Here is a 16,578-nt window from a genome sequence, read left to right on the forward strand (position 1 = left end):
AAAGAATATAAAAAAGTAATGTCCTACTTTGTAGCACAAAAGTAGCGAAAGTAACCGATCTACAAAAAAAGATCTGCTAATTTTTCTATTTTTGAAAATTCTTTAAAGTAAAAGTGTAAAAGAATTTATGTGAAACTTCTTTTTTTTGTGAGCAAGAGCTTGTGACTAAATTATAAGTACTTTGGATCCATTGAAACACAGGTTAGTTCCCCCAATTTCCTGAAGAGTATAACATTTGTGAACATGAAAGGTTCCCAGCCAACAGCGACGATATTAATCCCCTGCAACAACCACCTGCTCAGTTATTTAGCTCATTATGACCTGAGATCAGTGGTGCTCAAACCTTTTCATGTCAAGGACCCAGAGAATTATCTGTATTTGGCCGTGGACCCCCATTTTGAAATATTTTATTACAGGGATCCCCCCAGAAGCCCCCCAGAGCTTGTATATCTGCTATAGCCTATTTTTCAATAGCTAAAGTATAAAATAATGGTTAAAGGAGAATTTCGGACTAGTAGGCTTTCTTACCTTTATTTATAGTTGTTACGTCCCCACCAAAGAGGTCCAGGTGTTATTTTGTTCAAAAACTCATCATTGGCTATTTCCCCTAACATGGGGCGTTGGGTTTTAGTGCTAATTCGCTTATTTCCATCGCTCGAAAATCAATCAAATTCATAATGTAAATAGTATCCCAAGCGGCACACTTTACTACTTATTTAGATGGAAATAAGCGAATTAGCAATAAAACCCAACACCCGATTGAGGGCCTATGGTATAGGAGAAATAGCCAAAATGCACAAAATAACACCACTCTTTGGTGGGGACGTAACAACTAGAAATAAAGGTACTGTAAGAAAGCCTTTTTTTCTCACTTCTTGCTTCTGAACAAGGCGGTCGCATCTTTCTCTCTCTCCTCCCTCCCATGTAAAGAGAAGTTTTGTGGCAGCGCGACCCATGTTGCAGCAGCCCGTGCACTCAGCACATCACATTTCACTGCATTTTAAAGATACTACTTGTGACAAATAAAGATTGATTGATTGATTGAAGCCTTCTATAGTCTGAAATTCTCCTTTGGTTAAATGCTAAAGTGACAGATGCGTAGAGAAAGAGAAAACCAGCAGGTTATTTACTGTACCTACCTAATCTAACTGAAGGGAAGTCGTCAGTCCATCCTAGTGTAAGTGTTTTAACACACTGAAAATAAGGAGGGCTGGGGAATGTGGCCATTAGTTTTCCCAATCGTAAAATGTTTAATTAGCCCCCTTTGTCTGCCGTGCCCTGTAGTCTCCATATATCTATATTATTTAACTAGAGCCTCGCTCGCTTTCTCTCACTCTGCCTTTATATGTGCACAGCGTATATTCAGCCGTCTGAGTACAGTACTTAACACTGACAGAGACATTAGCCTAAGTTGGACAGGAAAGACCTTTGTTATTTGGCAAGAGAAATGGATTCAGGAGAATCTTAAGAATTTTTTAAATAGCAACTTCTAGTTCACCACCAGTCCTGCAGAACGGATTACATTAAAATGCATTTGAACCCCAGTGTACCTATTCTCGGGCGAACATTCAGTGAAAATAGCAGATCTACAAGTTTGTAGAGAAAATCGTGAAAATGTGGTGCAAATCTTTGAATATATATTCTTTCAGAGCAAACGTTTATTTTTTTATTTTTTTTACGTTCTGTTTATTTATTTATACATATATATTTTACAAATGCAGAAATAAATTGAGAAATACAAACAGAGTGCAGAGTGAACGTTTTTAACTAAAATCTTTGCTTCTGGGGGTCTCTGGAACAACATATTTTCAGATGGGGGTCCGCGGCCAAATACAGATAATGCTGGGGGTCCTTCACATGAAAAAGGTTGAGCACCACTGACATAGAAACAGGTTCTTCAGAAAACTGTTCGGATTTAGAAGCAACTTTTTTTTAGAATTGGCCTCAGGCCTATATGCAGACTTGCCTGGTTATTTACTTATTCTTTTCTTAAATAAGATAGTCAGAAATTCAATAGGTCGGAGACAGCAACAGGATGGAAGGCTCTGGTGTGATTTGATCCTAGGCCAGTAAAATCCCACGTGTGCTTCCAAAGACGACCACACATCACTGCTCCGTGCTTCCATTATTTATAAGACTCAAAACAAAAGAAAAGGGCACCCAGGGTATCCAGGGTGTCCAGGGTCTTTTATGGAAAGAGAGCAGCACAGAGCCTGCAGCCACATGTCAGTCACATCCGTCTCACACACAGACGCACACACCATAGATGGACAGAGTCATGATCCAATGACAAATGGAGGTTAATGGAAACATTGAGAGCACTATAAGTCTTCATCCCCTTGCTGTAAGTCACCCCTCACATACGCACGCACACATGCACGCACAGTCGCACACATGCGTGCATGCATGCATGCGTGCGTGCATGCGTGGAGCCTGAGGATTGAAAATATCGCTGAGGTTGGAGACCTGATGCTCCGGCACAATTTAACGGTATGAGAGCAGAGTGAACAACCCATTACTGCAGAGATGATCTTTGATCATCCTCCTTCACCCTATACTCCTGTGGGTGTACATGGCAGTGGTTCTCAAACCTTTTAATTTAAAGGACCCTTATAACTCTGAAAGCATGCGAATGGAACCAAATGGACCCTTACGGGTCCAATCGGTTCCATTTGTTCACAAAAGAGTTACAGATTCTGTAAGGGTCCATTTGTAACCCCTGCAGGGAACATAGAGGGTCCCTGCACCCCAATTTGAGAACCACTGGTTCTGCATGGTGTCTGTAGAGGTGGTTTGAGCAAAGATTCTCGATGAGACAAAACTGTTTAGCCCAATTGATATAGTTTTTATCTCATTGAAAGTACCTTGAAAGTTCATTGAAAGTACCCTCACCTACTGCATCAAAGCTTGGTATGGAAATTGTACTGCTTTGGAGCGACAAATCACTGCAGAGGGCAGTGAAAACTGCTCAGCGTGTCATAGGCTTTTCATTACCAACAATCAAGTCTATCTACCAACAAGTAGTCAGTCAAAGGCTAAAGGTTGGAGGCACTCCACTGCACGTCGTGCCTCACCACGCCTCTCAAGCCATTATAAAATACACGGTAACCCCACACCTTTTGTGGCTTATTGCTTTAATATATTCTATCGCTCTTTCTGCATTGGATTGATGCCAATCAGATCATTTCATTGATTGATCCATCCATCCAGGGGCACCGCTTACTATTTGGTTGCCCCAAGCATGATATGTTTATTTACATGAGGATCGGTTTGGCACATTTTGTTGCCCCCTTCAGCGTGTTGCCCTACGCACACTGTGTACTGCGTGTTACGTATGCCTGGTGGTTGATCTACAAGCTCAGAGCGCAACATCTGCTATTTTCTACGTGTGTGACACGTCAAATGATGGAGCATCAATGAAGCATTGGAACATTGCAGCGGTTCTGAATGAACCCTATGGTGCACCTGTAGGTCGGATACCATGCCAAACCACTTAAGACTGAATGAACCCTATGGTGCACCTGTAGGTCGGATACCATGCCAAACCACTTAAGACTGAATGAACCCTATGGTGCACCTGTAGGTCGGATACCATGCCAAACCACTTAAGACTGAATGAACCCTATGGTGCACCTGTAGGTCGGATACCATGCCAAACCACTTAAGACTGAATGAACCCTATGGTGCACCTGTAGGTCGGATACCATGCCAAACCACTTGAGACTGCGGAGGAAGTACAGGCATCTTGACAACCGTGTGAGTGTGTGTGAGTGTGTGCACGAGTACTGTTATGTAGGCAAAATCTAATCAAACAAACGCAAGTGATACAAAATCTGGACATGCGTGTGGACTAGGAAAATGTCTCCCAATACGGAAACACGTGTGTAACCCATCTTTCATCAGCCTCTCTATACTGAGGAGGTTACACAAAGGCACGCACAAAGGCACAACCGGATGAAAGCGCCTGATGTTTCATCCCCTTGTATTACTCATCTTCAGAGGGAGGCATGAAGTGGTAAGTGAATTAGGAAGGGCCTTTGTTGTATGGATGCTACATGTTCATTGTGAAGCAGTTTCTCATTATAGGGAGACAGGGGGGAAAGACTACAAAAGCAATACGATCGTGTAGAAATTGCCCCGGGGATCCTATGGCCCTCTTCTAATGTGAATCCCCCTCTCTATCATTGGGCCCCTGGGCAGAGCACACACACACACACACACACACACACACACACACACACACACACACACACACACACTTGCAGGGTGCACACATGCAAATGCAGATGCATAACAGCATTTGGGCGGGCACAGAACCCATCACTTGCATGCAAATGCCCTCGCCCTCCTACTGTCCCTCCTCATTATCATCGCTATTGACATATTTCCGTCTGGGGGAAAAAAGGAGAAGGCAGGCTTGGAGATCACAGACTAAAGTCTCTGTTCTGTCATCTCTCAGACATTCTTCTGTGTCTTTAACACATTTGAACCCCCCCCCCCACCATCATTAATTCGCTCTGCATATCTGTTCTTCTCTTCAGAGCTCAAAGAAGGGGCAAGTTGGAGGAAGACGGTGCCAAGCTACACCCAGACCAGCAGTAGCCTCGATTTCCGTACGTGGAGCTCCCTTCCACGGGATGACAGCCTGGAGCCGCTGCCCCTCAACTGGGAGATGGCCTACACTGAGACCGGCATGGTCTACTTCATAGAGTGAGTTGTACTGTACACTCTCTTAGGTTGTTTTACCACGTAAGACCTGAGGGTTCATGTTCACCTAAGCTTTAGAGCACTTTTAACAAAAAACATTTGCCAGCCAACTCTATGAACTTTAATGTTTGTTTAGTGCACTAAATGATGACGTCAGACTTCGCCTGTTTGATATAAATACAACTCTTACGTAATTTAGTTTCATATTATTGACACAATGCATTCATGGATGATGAGGATGATGATGGTGTCAGACTGTCAGTAACACCACTAAAGCACAAGAAGGAAAATTGACTTTTTAGACTGTATGAAAGTGGAAATGATCGGGGACGGTCAGCCAGAGTGGGCGCCGCCGCCTCTCACATCACACTTTTTTTTCCATAGACTTGGCTGCCACATGACGTAATTTGCACAAGAGAGAGAGATAAAGAGAGATTGGTCTCACTCTCAACTCTGTTCATGTCTCTAATTTTTCAGTTTTGTAAAAGCTACACGGTTGGTCATATAACATTAAATTAAGTAGGCATATCCCAAACGAATCACCCAAAACACGAATCAAGCGTGCTCCTTCGGCAACTGTAAATTTGTCTGTTTTGATTTCAGGATGACACGGTTTCATATTAAATAAACCCTCGATTTAGAGTTTCGCTAAAGGATAGGAGAGGTCCTCGCAGACTGCTGCCGTCGGAAAAACGGCGGAAGAGCGCCACCAAAAATCTGAAAAACTGCAGCAGTCTGCAGGGACCTTTTAGATCTAGGTTAAACATTTTAGGTGCTGTTAAATGGTAAACACATTTCTGTCTCACTGTCGTAAGTTGTGGCTAATGTCCGCGTTTAAGACAGAAGACAGGTTGAGGTAAAATATACAAATGATCAGAAGTGAATCAGGCGTAATCAAAATGTAAATAGGCTTACAGTATGCCTTGACTAGATCCCTAGTTTCACTTTGGAATGGAGGCAATCTGGGAACCCTTTGTTTTTGCCTCTGGGAGCAAGGCCTCCTTTTTTGTTTGTAAAACAGGAACTCGGGTCTGGCTCCTCGCCTTTCTAATCCTTCTGGGTGCTTCTGTGTTTATTCCTACTAACAACAACAACAACATTACATGTTTAAGGCAATACTCTTGAGAGATTAGAATGGAGGTGCTTTGCTGATTGCTGATTTAAATCTGTATTTCACACAAAAGGATTTGTCTGGCTAGAACCATCGCAATTTACCCAAATAGCCTATAATCACCATGTTATAGCATACAATTGTCTATAAGTGACAATGACTGTAGTCTTCTACGATTAGTTGTGAATGTATTCTCTCTGCTGTCGAGCTGTAGTCAATACTCGTGCAAGCATTCGGAGCAGCCTTTTGCAGGAATTTCATTAGACCAATTAAGCCTCGGTGCGCCGCTGAGACAAAATTGCCCACCACCGAGACTAGACATCTGAATTACGTATCATAATGTGTTTTCATCTTGTACGTGCAGCAGTTTTCAAAGTGGGGCCCCGGGACCCCCAGGGGTCCTTGATACTCAGAGGGTCCCCAGCTAAATTATTTATTGTAGCATAAATATCAGTTTAATCAATAAACGTCGGCTATTTGACTAGTCTAAATGAAAGCATTTGGAATTTACTTTAAAACATTTCAACAAATATATGGGGGTCCCTGGCACAGTTTTCAGATGGGGGTCCGCAGCCAAATACTAACTTTGAAAACTGGACCTGACTGAGTTGGCTCTGCATTTGGACCACTTTTTCCCCGTCTGAACCAAATCTCATCTGCAAAAATAGCATGTCACATTGTGAGCATGTAGATCTGCTATTTTTGGATAATAAGCAGAATATGCATGGATGTCGCGGCTCAAGTGGTTTAATTATTGGGGGAATGTAATTAACACCAACCTGTCACATGCTCCACACCCTCACACGTTAGGGCTGAACGATCAGAACCTTTTTTTTGAGTGTTGCAACTACTCCAAGTAACAGCAATGTCCGTGTTAACCTGTGTGACTATGTGGCTATGTGACTATGAGTACCAGTAGGGGCAAAAGTGGCGCTGTTGTGCCAGAAACAGAGAGAGAGAGAGAGAGAGACTGGTTTTGCATCACAGGCAGTGGTGGACAAAGCATATACTCAAATAAATACTCAAGTATTCAAAAGTACAAATTACTGTAGTACATTTTATTTCGGATGCAATGCTATATTGAAATTTAGAACATTTCCAAAACAAATAAATAAATGTAGAAATGTTCAGACATTTTCAAAGAAATTCAGATCTACAACCTCACAACATGTCTCTTGTAGATTTCTGCTTTCTTTTACAGAAAAGTATTAGTTTGGGTCCCAAGAGTCCCTTCCTAGAAATTATAGTCAGGTCTAAAAGTACAATATTTCTAATGGAAATATAGAAGAGTAAAGCCCTAACCACACCAAAGGGTCCCAGCAGTGTGATATGTCCTGTTGCACGTTGCACGTCGTCCCAAGTTGTCCCAAGTGATTCAACGCATGGAATTCAATGGCCCAAACCACACCAAAGGGTACCATGGAATTCCTTGCAACCGTTTGGACCCAAGGAGTTGCATGGCGACCCTTTGGTGTGGTTGGAGCTTAAAAGCCATGTGCTTGCAACACAAAAACACAATACTCCAAAAATGTACTCGAGTACAGTACTGAAGTAAATGTACTTTGCATCACTGATCACAGGCCACACATGCACGTCAACACTGGAGCAACAGTGAACTAGTGTAGCGTTGGTCATGGCATCCTACAACCACAGTGGGCCATGGTGTTGCATAATGCAATGTTAATCATTTAAAAATCATACGTTCTTAACTGATGAATTGTGACAGATCAGCTCCCTGTCCTGACTTTTGCCTAATGATCCACAGATGACTGTGTCTAATCAGCATCAGCATCCGCGTCTAATTAGCATCGTTCAAAGTGTAAATTAAATTAGCGATTCAATTTGCAATGCACATAACTTCCCTCTTATTACATCATGCAATAAATATTAATGCCAAGGCAAATGTAAGGTGTGTAGAAGATGCTAGACTAGATTTCCCCTGGAGCAGGGAGGGTTTGTAATCTGCCAGTGTATTGCAGCATGACGTCTTTGCAGTTGGCGCAGTGATTATGAAAAAGAACACATGAATTTGCTAAAAATATACTGTTTATGTACTGTCAATGAGACCAACAGGGAGCCAATCACGTTCAATCAGTTGACATCAGCCCGGATGAATCACTGCAAGGTACAGATTCAGTCAGTATGAGTGAACACGGACAGTTCTGTTACTGCACAATTTAAGCCCTGGGTTAAACCCTCTAGTCGAGTGAGGCTTACAGTAGTAAACTGGGCCAGAGTTGGCTCCGTACTTCCGTTTCCGTGTACACCAAATTTCTTTGCCAAAAAAAACAAGCTGATCTACAAGCCATGTGACGCAGTGTGAGCTTGTAGATCATCTGCTTTTTTGGGCAAATGATAACCCCAGAATTTGGATGCTGCGGTTCAAGTGCTTAGTCTTTTTCTTTTTTTCCCCACCCTGTCGTACGACACAGGCATAAACTCTTTCCTGGTCAAGGTTAACAAAGTATCAATGAGCCTTTATAGACTCTAAAGCCAGATAAGACTCAGATAAGGAATTTGATTTGTGTGATTAATTTGCCTGAGAACTGTTTGTATCGTACATCCACACAGAACGCAAATGTTGCAACACAATTTGTATTCAGAGCTAGGATTTTCTTTTCACCACGAATAAAGGCATCAACTATATGACTAGTTTTGATATACTTGCCAGCTATTTCCGTGTTGTTTATTCGTCACACTCCTGGGATCTAGACGCTTACTCCTGCTGACAGACACAGCTCTTTCCAGAGGCTTTTCTTTTACACAACAACACAACAAAGTTCTTCTTGGCTCTGCATGAAGACAACTTTGGCTGTTTGATTGTTCTGGGAAAATCAATACTTTGCTTTTGGAACGATGGGGTAAATATAGTCCTCTCTGGGGCCATTGTGTTTTTATTTTAGTAATACATGTTTGGCTTTGAGCCACATGTATTAGCCCTCAACATCTCAGGAGACCGTGTTTTCGATATCCTGCCTGATTTCACATCTAAGCTGATTAAGACGTTGAAAGATGAAGTGTTTTCCCCCTCCATATTTTATTTATTTGTTTCTTTTAGAAATGCATGTCTAAACATATACTGTTTATGTTGTTATTGACTGCTGTCTCTCAGTGGCTTTTCTGTGTGTGTCATTTCATCCTCATAAAACAGGAATATTCTGTAGTTGTCCATTTCCTGTCATAGCTTTGCCATAAGTCAGGTTAACCACTTGAACCCCAGCATCCCTATTCTGGGGGGAACATTCGCCAACAAAAGGCAGAAGGTGTACAGTTGCAACTCAGGTCTGTTTCTGGCACAGATAAGTAATTGGTGCCCTCTGTCGTCCACAGTCACAACACCAAGGTCACCACATGGCTGGACCCCCGGCTGGCCAAAAAAGCCAAGCCCCCTGAGAAGTGTGAGGACGGAGGTATGTATAAAAGTGGTTTTCAACCCTTTTCATTTACAGTAATAGGCCATTATTTATTTGGCATTTGAGCCATGGACCACCATTTGATGAGATTTAGCCTGTCAGACCCAAACACCTATAGTATTTTGTTGTCATTGAATATGATTTTGTCTGCAATTCCATGCTGTTTCAATGTTGGTATCATAGTAGAGACAAGAGCCAAACGTTGATCAAATGAACAATTGATCTTCTATACATTCTCTAATTGTGTAGAATTGTAAATTAAATTAGGCAGATGTTCAACAATTATTTAACTCTTGAGAGCGTAAAAGGATGTAAGTGTGAGGGCCATGTATGGGCCCAATTCCTTTATTATGTTAAAATATACCAAATTGTAGCAGTAGTTCTAACTTCATTCTCAATACCTTACATTTTATCCACTGTGTGAATATATGTAACACACATACTACAGCACTATACACTGAACACTGAACCCATGTGCAGTATAGCATCATTAACTACTGCACATGGCTTTCTACAGTACATGGGCATACAGTGTAACTACCACATGCCTCACATCATACCATGCACTGTTTCACGCACGTTCACACAGCTTATCAAATATGCATTGCCAACTAGGCCGGGCGGATGTTACACGATTGTGTGATGTCTTTTAAAATCACACTTAGCGTAATACATGCCTCCTAGCGTCACGGGTCACGTGTGCCTTGTTTCTCTCTCTATTGGGGGTCTGGTCCCTCCCCCTGCCTGGGATTCCAGACAGTGCTGTCCTGGTCCCTAGTTTGGTAATGTGGGCTAAGTGCAAGCAGAGGCAGAGAAACGATGTGTCTGAAACACTGGGAACCCTTCAAGCCCATTTCTAATGGATTTCTGATTTCTACAGGCAGTCGGAAATCGAGTCGGTGCACTGCCTTTGAAAAGCAACTCCAAAGCGCTCTCTTGCGTGAAGAGCTCTCTTCTTTTCCCCTACTCTCTCTCTCTCCCTCCCTCTCCCTCGCTTTCTCCCTCTATGTTCCTCATATGTTCATCAGGGCGTGATGTACATTAGCTATTCCGGCCAGCATGCTCGTTAAACACACACACACACACACACACACACACACTCACACAGAGGAAAAAAAGTTCACCGAATCATTCTAGTGTCTTTTTATGGCCACTTTCTAATGCTAAACACCCAGGCGAGGTGAAAGAAATACTACACCGTTTTTGGTGTTTGGATAATAGTGAGCCTGTGTTCTACACTGCTCTTCCATTCTCTGTTATCTGTCGGCAGTGTGCATGTGTATTTGCATGCTGTCTGTGTGTGTATCAACCCAAAGGCTCTCTTCCTCTTTCTGCAGAGCTGCCCTACGGCTGGGAAGAGATTGATGACCCTCAGTATGGGACATACTATGTTGAGTAAGTTCCCTTGCTGTTTCATTCTTCTCCTTGTTTCTTTCTTTTTTTCGTATCGCGCTGTATTGCAGCATTTGTTTCTTTCATGTTTCCCGCTGAGACACGCATTTTGCCGGCAGGGGTGGTCAAAGTGCATACGCACATTACTTTACATTGGTACAGTAAGTGCACATATGAATTAGCCATGTAGAGGAATGGCATGCGTCAATACGGTCTAAAAATAACGTGAGCTATAGCCGATGCAGCACACGCTGCAAATTTTCAATGCAATTGTGTGTGTGTGTGTGTGCATGCGTGCGTGCATGTGTGTGCATGTTTATGTAACGTTCAGGAAGGGAGGCAAACACCTGGAGAGCTGTAGGAGCCTCCTGACGCGTGCGTGAGTGCGTGCGTGCATGTGTGCGCGCGCTGTTATCTATTTGTCTCAGAACAAAAAAACGTAAATGGTGCATTTTTATAGTGGCACTTTACAGAGATTGTGCATTACATTCACCCATTCACACACCAATGACGGAGGAAACCATGCAAGGCACCAACCTGCACATCGGGAGCAAATAGGGGTTCAGAGTCTTGCTCAAGGACACTTCGACACTAACTCTGGGGGCGCCCGGGTTCAAACTGGGAACCTTTCTGTTCCCATCGGGTCACTCTATCCCTGAGCCACTGCCACCCCTCAGTGGGTCACTCTATCCCTGAGCCACTGCCACCCCTCAGTGGGTCACTCTATCCCTGAGCCACTGCCACCCATCAGTGGGTCACTCTATCCCTGAGCCACTGCCACCCATCAGTGGGTCACTCTATCCCTGAGCCACTGCCACCCATCGGGTCACTCTATCCCTGAGCCACTGCCACCCCTCAGGTCACTCTATCCCTGAGCCACTGCCACCCCTCAGGTCACTCTATCTCTGAGCCACTGCCACCCCTCAGGTCACTCTATCCTTGAGCCACTGCCACCCCTCAGTGGCCAGAAATACCTGGTGCTGACCGTTCTGAGGATTTGACAGACGGCGAGTAGGTAACAGTGCCGGCCACTCCAGACCGTCTCCAATACTGTTGGCAGCGGCTGTTGATTCACCTTGGCATTCTGGTGATAATAAACAGAAGAAACAACACAGTAGAAGGACCGCCGCTGCTCCACTCTCCGTCACAAAGCACCACACGTGAGGCGATCGATAAACAGGAAATGGTCAAGTGGCAGTGAAAAGGTTCCCCTCCGTCCTCTTCAATGTTAACTGAATTTGTTTAATCCATTTATCTTGGATTATTTTCCTAGATTGTGTTTTTGATCAAAACTCAAAATGCTATATTCACGGCTCAGAACTAAAACGTTGCTGGTCGCGGTTACAAAATGTATGTTTTGTGTGAATTAAAAAAGAGATTGCGGCTAACTTTAGAATGCCGTTTTGCTTCCAGTTCACGGACCATGCGTTTTTGGTCTTCAAAATAAGAGCTCGCTCTGAAAACACATGGCAACAGGAGAATAGGGGGCAAAATAAATCGGGTAGTCAATGAGTTAACACACAAATGGGAAATATAGGATGCAGGGTTTACTCCCCATGTCTACAGGGGCACAAGGGTGCGGTCCCAAGGTTGAGGCTCCTGTAATAGAGGGCATTGCAAGTGGACTCACATTAGTGTGTGTGTGTGTGTGTGTGTGTGTGTGTGTGTGTGTGTGTGTGTGTGTGTGTGTGTGTGTGTGTGTGTGTGTGTGTGTGTGTGTGTGTGTGTGTGTGTGTGTGTGTGTGTGTGTGTGTGTGTGTGTGTGTGTGTGTGTGTGTGTGTGTGTGTGTGTGTGTGTGTGTGTGTGTGTGTGTGTGTGTGTGTGTGTGTGTGTGTGTGTGTGTGTGTGTGTGTGTGTGTGTGTGTGTGTGTGTGTGTGTGTGTGTGTGTGTGTGTGTGTGTGTGTGTGTGTGTGTGTGAGAGAGAGAGAGAGAGAGAATGAGTGCTGTACATGTGTTCGGTGTGTGTCTATTGTCAGTTTCACAAAATGAGCTTTTGTGCATACCATGCCAGCATGAAATCAGCGAAACACAGCCCGTACAGGGAGAGAAAGAGAGAGGAGGTATGTAGAATTTCAACTAGAATGCTGGAGACTGTGTGTGTGGGGAGGGATGAAAAGAGAGGTAACAATCTGTTATGATGCAAAGAAAATGGGAACACTATTGTGGGTTTATTGCTCTGGCTCCACAACGATCCCTCCCAGGCAGATGAGACGGGAGTGAAAACCTTAACGCTGCTTGGACAAGAGAGACAAGAGTCAGTTATGGTGCCTTAAATGCAAAAATGATCACAGTAGGAAAAAGGCGTTTGCTTTGTATGCCAGTGGAGCAGCAGGCTGTTTACCTCATCGAGGGTATATCTGGCAGCCATGCGTGCATTCCCTACAATATTAGTTGGCTAAAAACCACAGACCCCAGTCCCCCACTCTGACTCATACCAGAGGATGCTGGCCAGCCTTTATGCGTACTGTGCTGCTGAATGCATTTATAATGGCGCCGGCCTATAGTGTGCCTGTATTAGTAATGCATGGTTCCTTTATAGGAAAATGCATTTATAATTGATTGCATAGTTCATACAGATGGCTTATCATGAAGCTCCATATATATACAGGAGAGGTGTATGTATATGAATGTGGCCTTGTGGATTGCTACACAGTACAATCCTCACTTACACACAATACAGGTCCATTCGCTCTTATGGTTGCTGTTGGTTGATGTTGTTGTTAAATGCATTTATACATGCTGCATTTATATAGCACCTTTATCCAAGGTGCTTCATATAGATTGTGCATTACATTCACCCATTCACACACAAACCATTCAAGGCACCAAACCTACACATCGGGAGCAATTAGGGGTTGAGTTCAGAGTCTTGCTCAAGGACACTTCCAACCTGGAAACCTTGCGGTTCCCAAGCGGCCACTCTACCCCTGAGCTACTGGCGTCCCTGTTGTTGTTGTTTTTGTTTGTTTATGACTGGGGATGGATTCTCTATGCTTATTCTGACACACATTCACACCTGAGAGCTTAGTTCCCAGCACATGCATTAGTTGTCTCAGGTTTCCAAAATAAAAGGTTTCCTGTTACAATTCATTTTCCCATAGCTTTGTTTGATTGGCTCAGCAGCAGATTTGAACCAGAACCATATGACTCTGCTGCTAAGCCAGTCAAAGCTATTGGAAAGTATTTTTTGTCAAATGTTCGCCTGTTATGGCCCAGAATAGGGCCACTAGGGTTCAAGTGGCTAACCTTTGCCTTTGTGTTCCTATTGTAGCCATATCAACCAGAGGACCCAGTTTGAGAACCCCGTCCTGGAGGCTAAGAGGAAGTTGACACAGGCGGCCGCACACCAAAAGGCAGTGACCGCCCCACAAGGTAACCACAGTGCTGATGTATGTATGCTATAAAGACAACTTAACCATAGTAATAATGTACGCTATAAAGACAAGGTAACCACAGCACTGATGTGCACAATAAAGACAAGATAACCATTAGTTTCTGTGTTATCATCTTTCTGGCTGCACCAGTAATATAAAGAAATATCATGGCTGCACTAGCGCATATCTTCCGTTAAAAGGGACAGACCTTTAAAGAATGACATCAATTATTTCCCCCCTGCTTGCTACTCTGCAGGAGAGTGTGTTATGAGTCACTTTAATCACTGATAAATGTGGTCGTAGATTCTGATAATGTCGTTATATAAAACTTTGAATGCTTACTTTCCTCTTCGTCTTGCCACAATCTTATTTCACCAAAAAGAAGATAAAGACATAATTTATTTGTCTTTACCTTGAGTGTGCGCGTGTGTGCGCATGTCTGTCTTAATATTTATTTTGCACGCTGACAGCAGGCCAAGGACCTCAGTCGATCAAGGACAACTGTCGTTTTGTTCAATTAATAATCAGGGAATAATCGCCCCTAAGCGTCCTGCTACGCTCCTGTCCCTCTGTCCTATGGGATGTGTGAACTAGAAAATTGCAGTCATACATTACAAGTCTTCATGTCTGTGCACATTCTACTCGGTCTGAGCTGTCTGGCTCCTTTTACACATTTTAGATTGCAGACGATCAGGGAAGGAGAGAGAAAGATTATTTTTGTATAATATTAATTATAAGAATTAAAGTTTTTTAATAAAAAAATGTTTTACCACTCAACACCTTCCGAGCTTTATAGTATAATATGACAAGATACCGTGACTGCCAATATTGTTTAATTAACTTTGGAGCATACTGTACGCCGAAGTATTTGCGCCTTTGATCCATGAAAATCCCCCAGAAAATAGTCCCATGATTTGTTGCCTCGCCGAAAAATAATCCACCGTCGTGATGCGGAAGAACCACAAACAGAAAAGGTGGATGGATCCAAGCCTAAAACCCCGTTCACTTGCATTGAACTTTTCCCAGAATGCCTTGCAGCTTAGTGCACGGGTCGATTTCTGTTTTCGCCATCATAACGCGTCGGCCCCGTCACGTTGTCCGTGACAAAGCCGTTTTTTCATTACAGTCATTACAAAACGGCGAATTAAACATACTAGCCCTTACCCGTTGTGAGATATTTGCCCCATCTTGTGGCCGCGGGGGGTACTGTACCCTGGCGCATTGCCCATGGGATCGTGTGGTGATGTAAAAACAATATTTGTACAGTAAATATGACAGTTGCGTCTGTAAAAAAGTAGCCTAGGTCACTTCTGGGAGCGTGCAGAATTTTTTTGGCATGGAGAGATGTGTGCTAATAGTGTGGCTCGGTCGGAGATAGACCACGTACAAAGACCACGGCTGTAAACGGCTGTTTTTATTCACTAAGAAATTCATTATTAATCATTAATGTGTCAAATCGAAAAAAGGGCTCTGTTAAGACCTCCATATAATCATGGTCCATGCCTGTGTGGGAGTAATTCGTGCAGTCAATGATGAGATAACGCTCTGTCAGTGACATTCAGACATTCAGACATTCGCTGAATTATAGTATGATATGATGATGATGATGATGATGATGATGATGATGATGATAAAACAAATGACAATGATAAGACAATGGAATTTAAGTGCGTTGTATGGCGGGTTATGCAGTCAAACTGATTTATTTAAGTGGGGAGGGGGGCTCACCGTCTACATTTTCACGTGCAAATATTTTGAGTGCAATTAGTTCAATATAAATATAATATAATAATGTAATATATCGGAATCTATATCGGCCGATATGACCTCGCAAATAATCGGAAATAATCGGATATTGGTCATAATTTCAATATGGTATAGTATCTGTAGTAGATTGAATGCGTATGTAGAGAGAGGGAGGGAGACGGTAGAGATGACGTACTGTACAACTGGCATGTCACATGCCCTCGTGCTACTCTTGAAACTTTCCTGCGTACTGTACATACAGTAGTACATGGCTATTATATTATTATATTAGGGCATGCACTGACTGTATCCTGGTGGAGATTTGCGTTCTGCTGAGCTTTTCCTCTTTCCCCTTTCATCTGCAGAATCGGCGTTCTTTCAGCGCTGCGATATACTGCGCTCCACTCTTTTGGTTGTCACATAAACCCACTGACATTTCTGGCATAATAAACATTATGAATTAAATATGCTTTCATTACTGCGGATGTATAATAGATTACAGTGCTTTGACAGGGAAGAGCGACAACAATGCTCAGGCAAATGGTTTCGGCGTGTGTGAGATGCAACATGCATGGAGGGAGTGTTTTTAGTGCCGCACATGACAGTGGCACCAACACATCAGAGAGGCAAATAATCAGAAATAGTGCTGGAAATTAAAGGTAGGATAACTATAAGTGACTTTCTTTAGTTAAAATAAGTGTTAAATAGCTGTATATTCTGATAGTACTCATTGCTGTGTACTGTAGAGTGTTTGTTCAGTAACAGGAGTCTTCGTATGCTCCAGCTCTTTATTAAACAGCACAGGATACCAGTTTTATCCTAACGGGATAGAA

General features: G+C 43.1%; 1 protein-coding gene across 1 annotated transcript in view; it reads left to right on the forward strand.

Moving 5' to 3' along the window:
- magi3b (membrane associated guanylate kinase, WW and PDZ domain containing 3b) overlaps positions 1–16,578 on the forward strand; it is a 192,920-nt gene that overhangs the window by 146,496 nt on the left and 29,846 nt on the right. The window contains exons 5-8 of the mRNA XM_080784373.1: positions 4,542–4,710; positions 9,149–9,228; positions 10,569–10,626; positions 13,897–13,997. Coding sequence (XP_080640499.1) covers positions 4,542–4,710; positions 9,149–9,228; positions 10,569–10,626; positions 13,897–13,997 — 408 coding nt within the window. The remainder of the gene's footprint in view (positions 1–4,541; positions 4,711–9,148; positions 9,229–10,568; positions 10,627–13,896; positions 13,998–16,578) is intronic.

Source organism: Protomyctophum bolini (genome assembly GCF_963924005.1).
Source record: "Protomyctophum bolini genome assembly, chromosome: 2".
Classification (NCBI taxonomy): Eukaryota; Metazoa; Chordata; class Actinopteri; order Myctophiformes; family Myctophidae; genus Protomyctophum; species Protomyctophum bolini.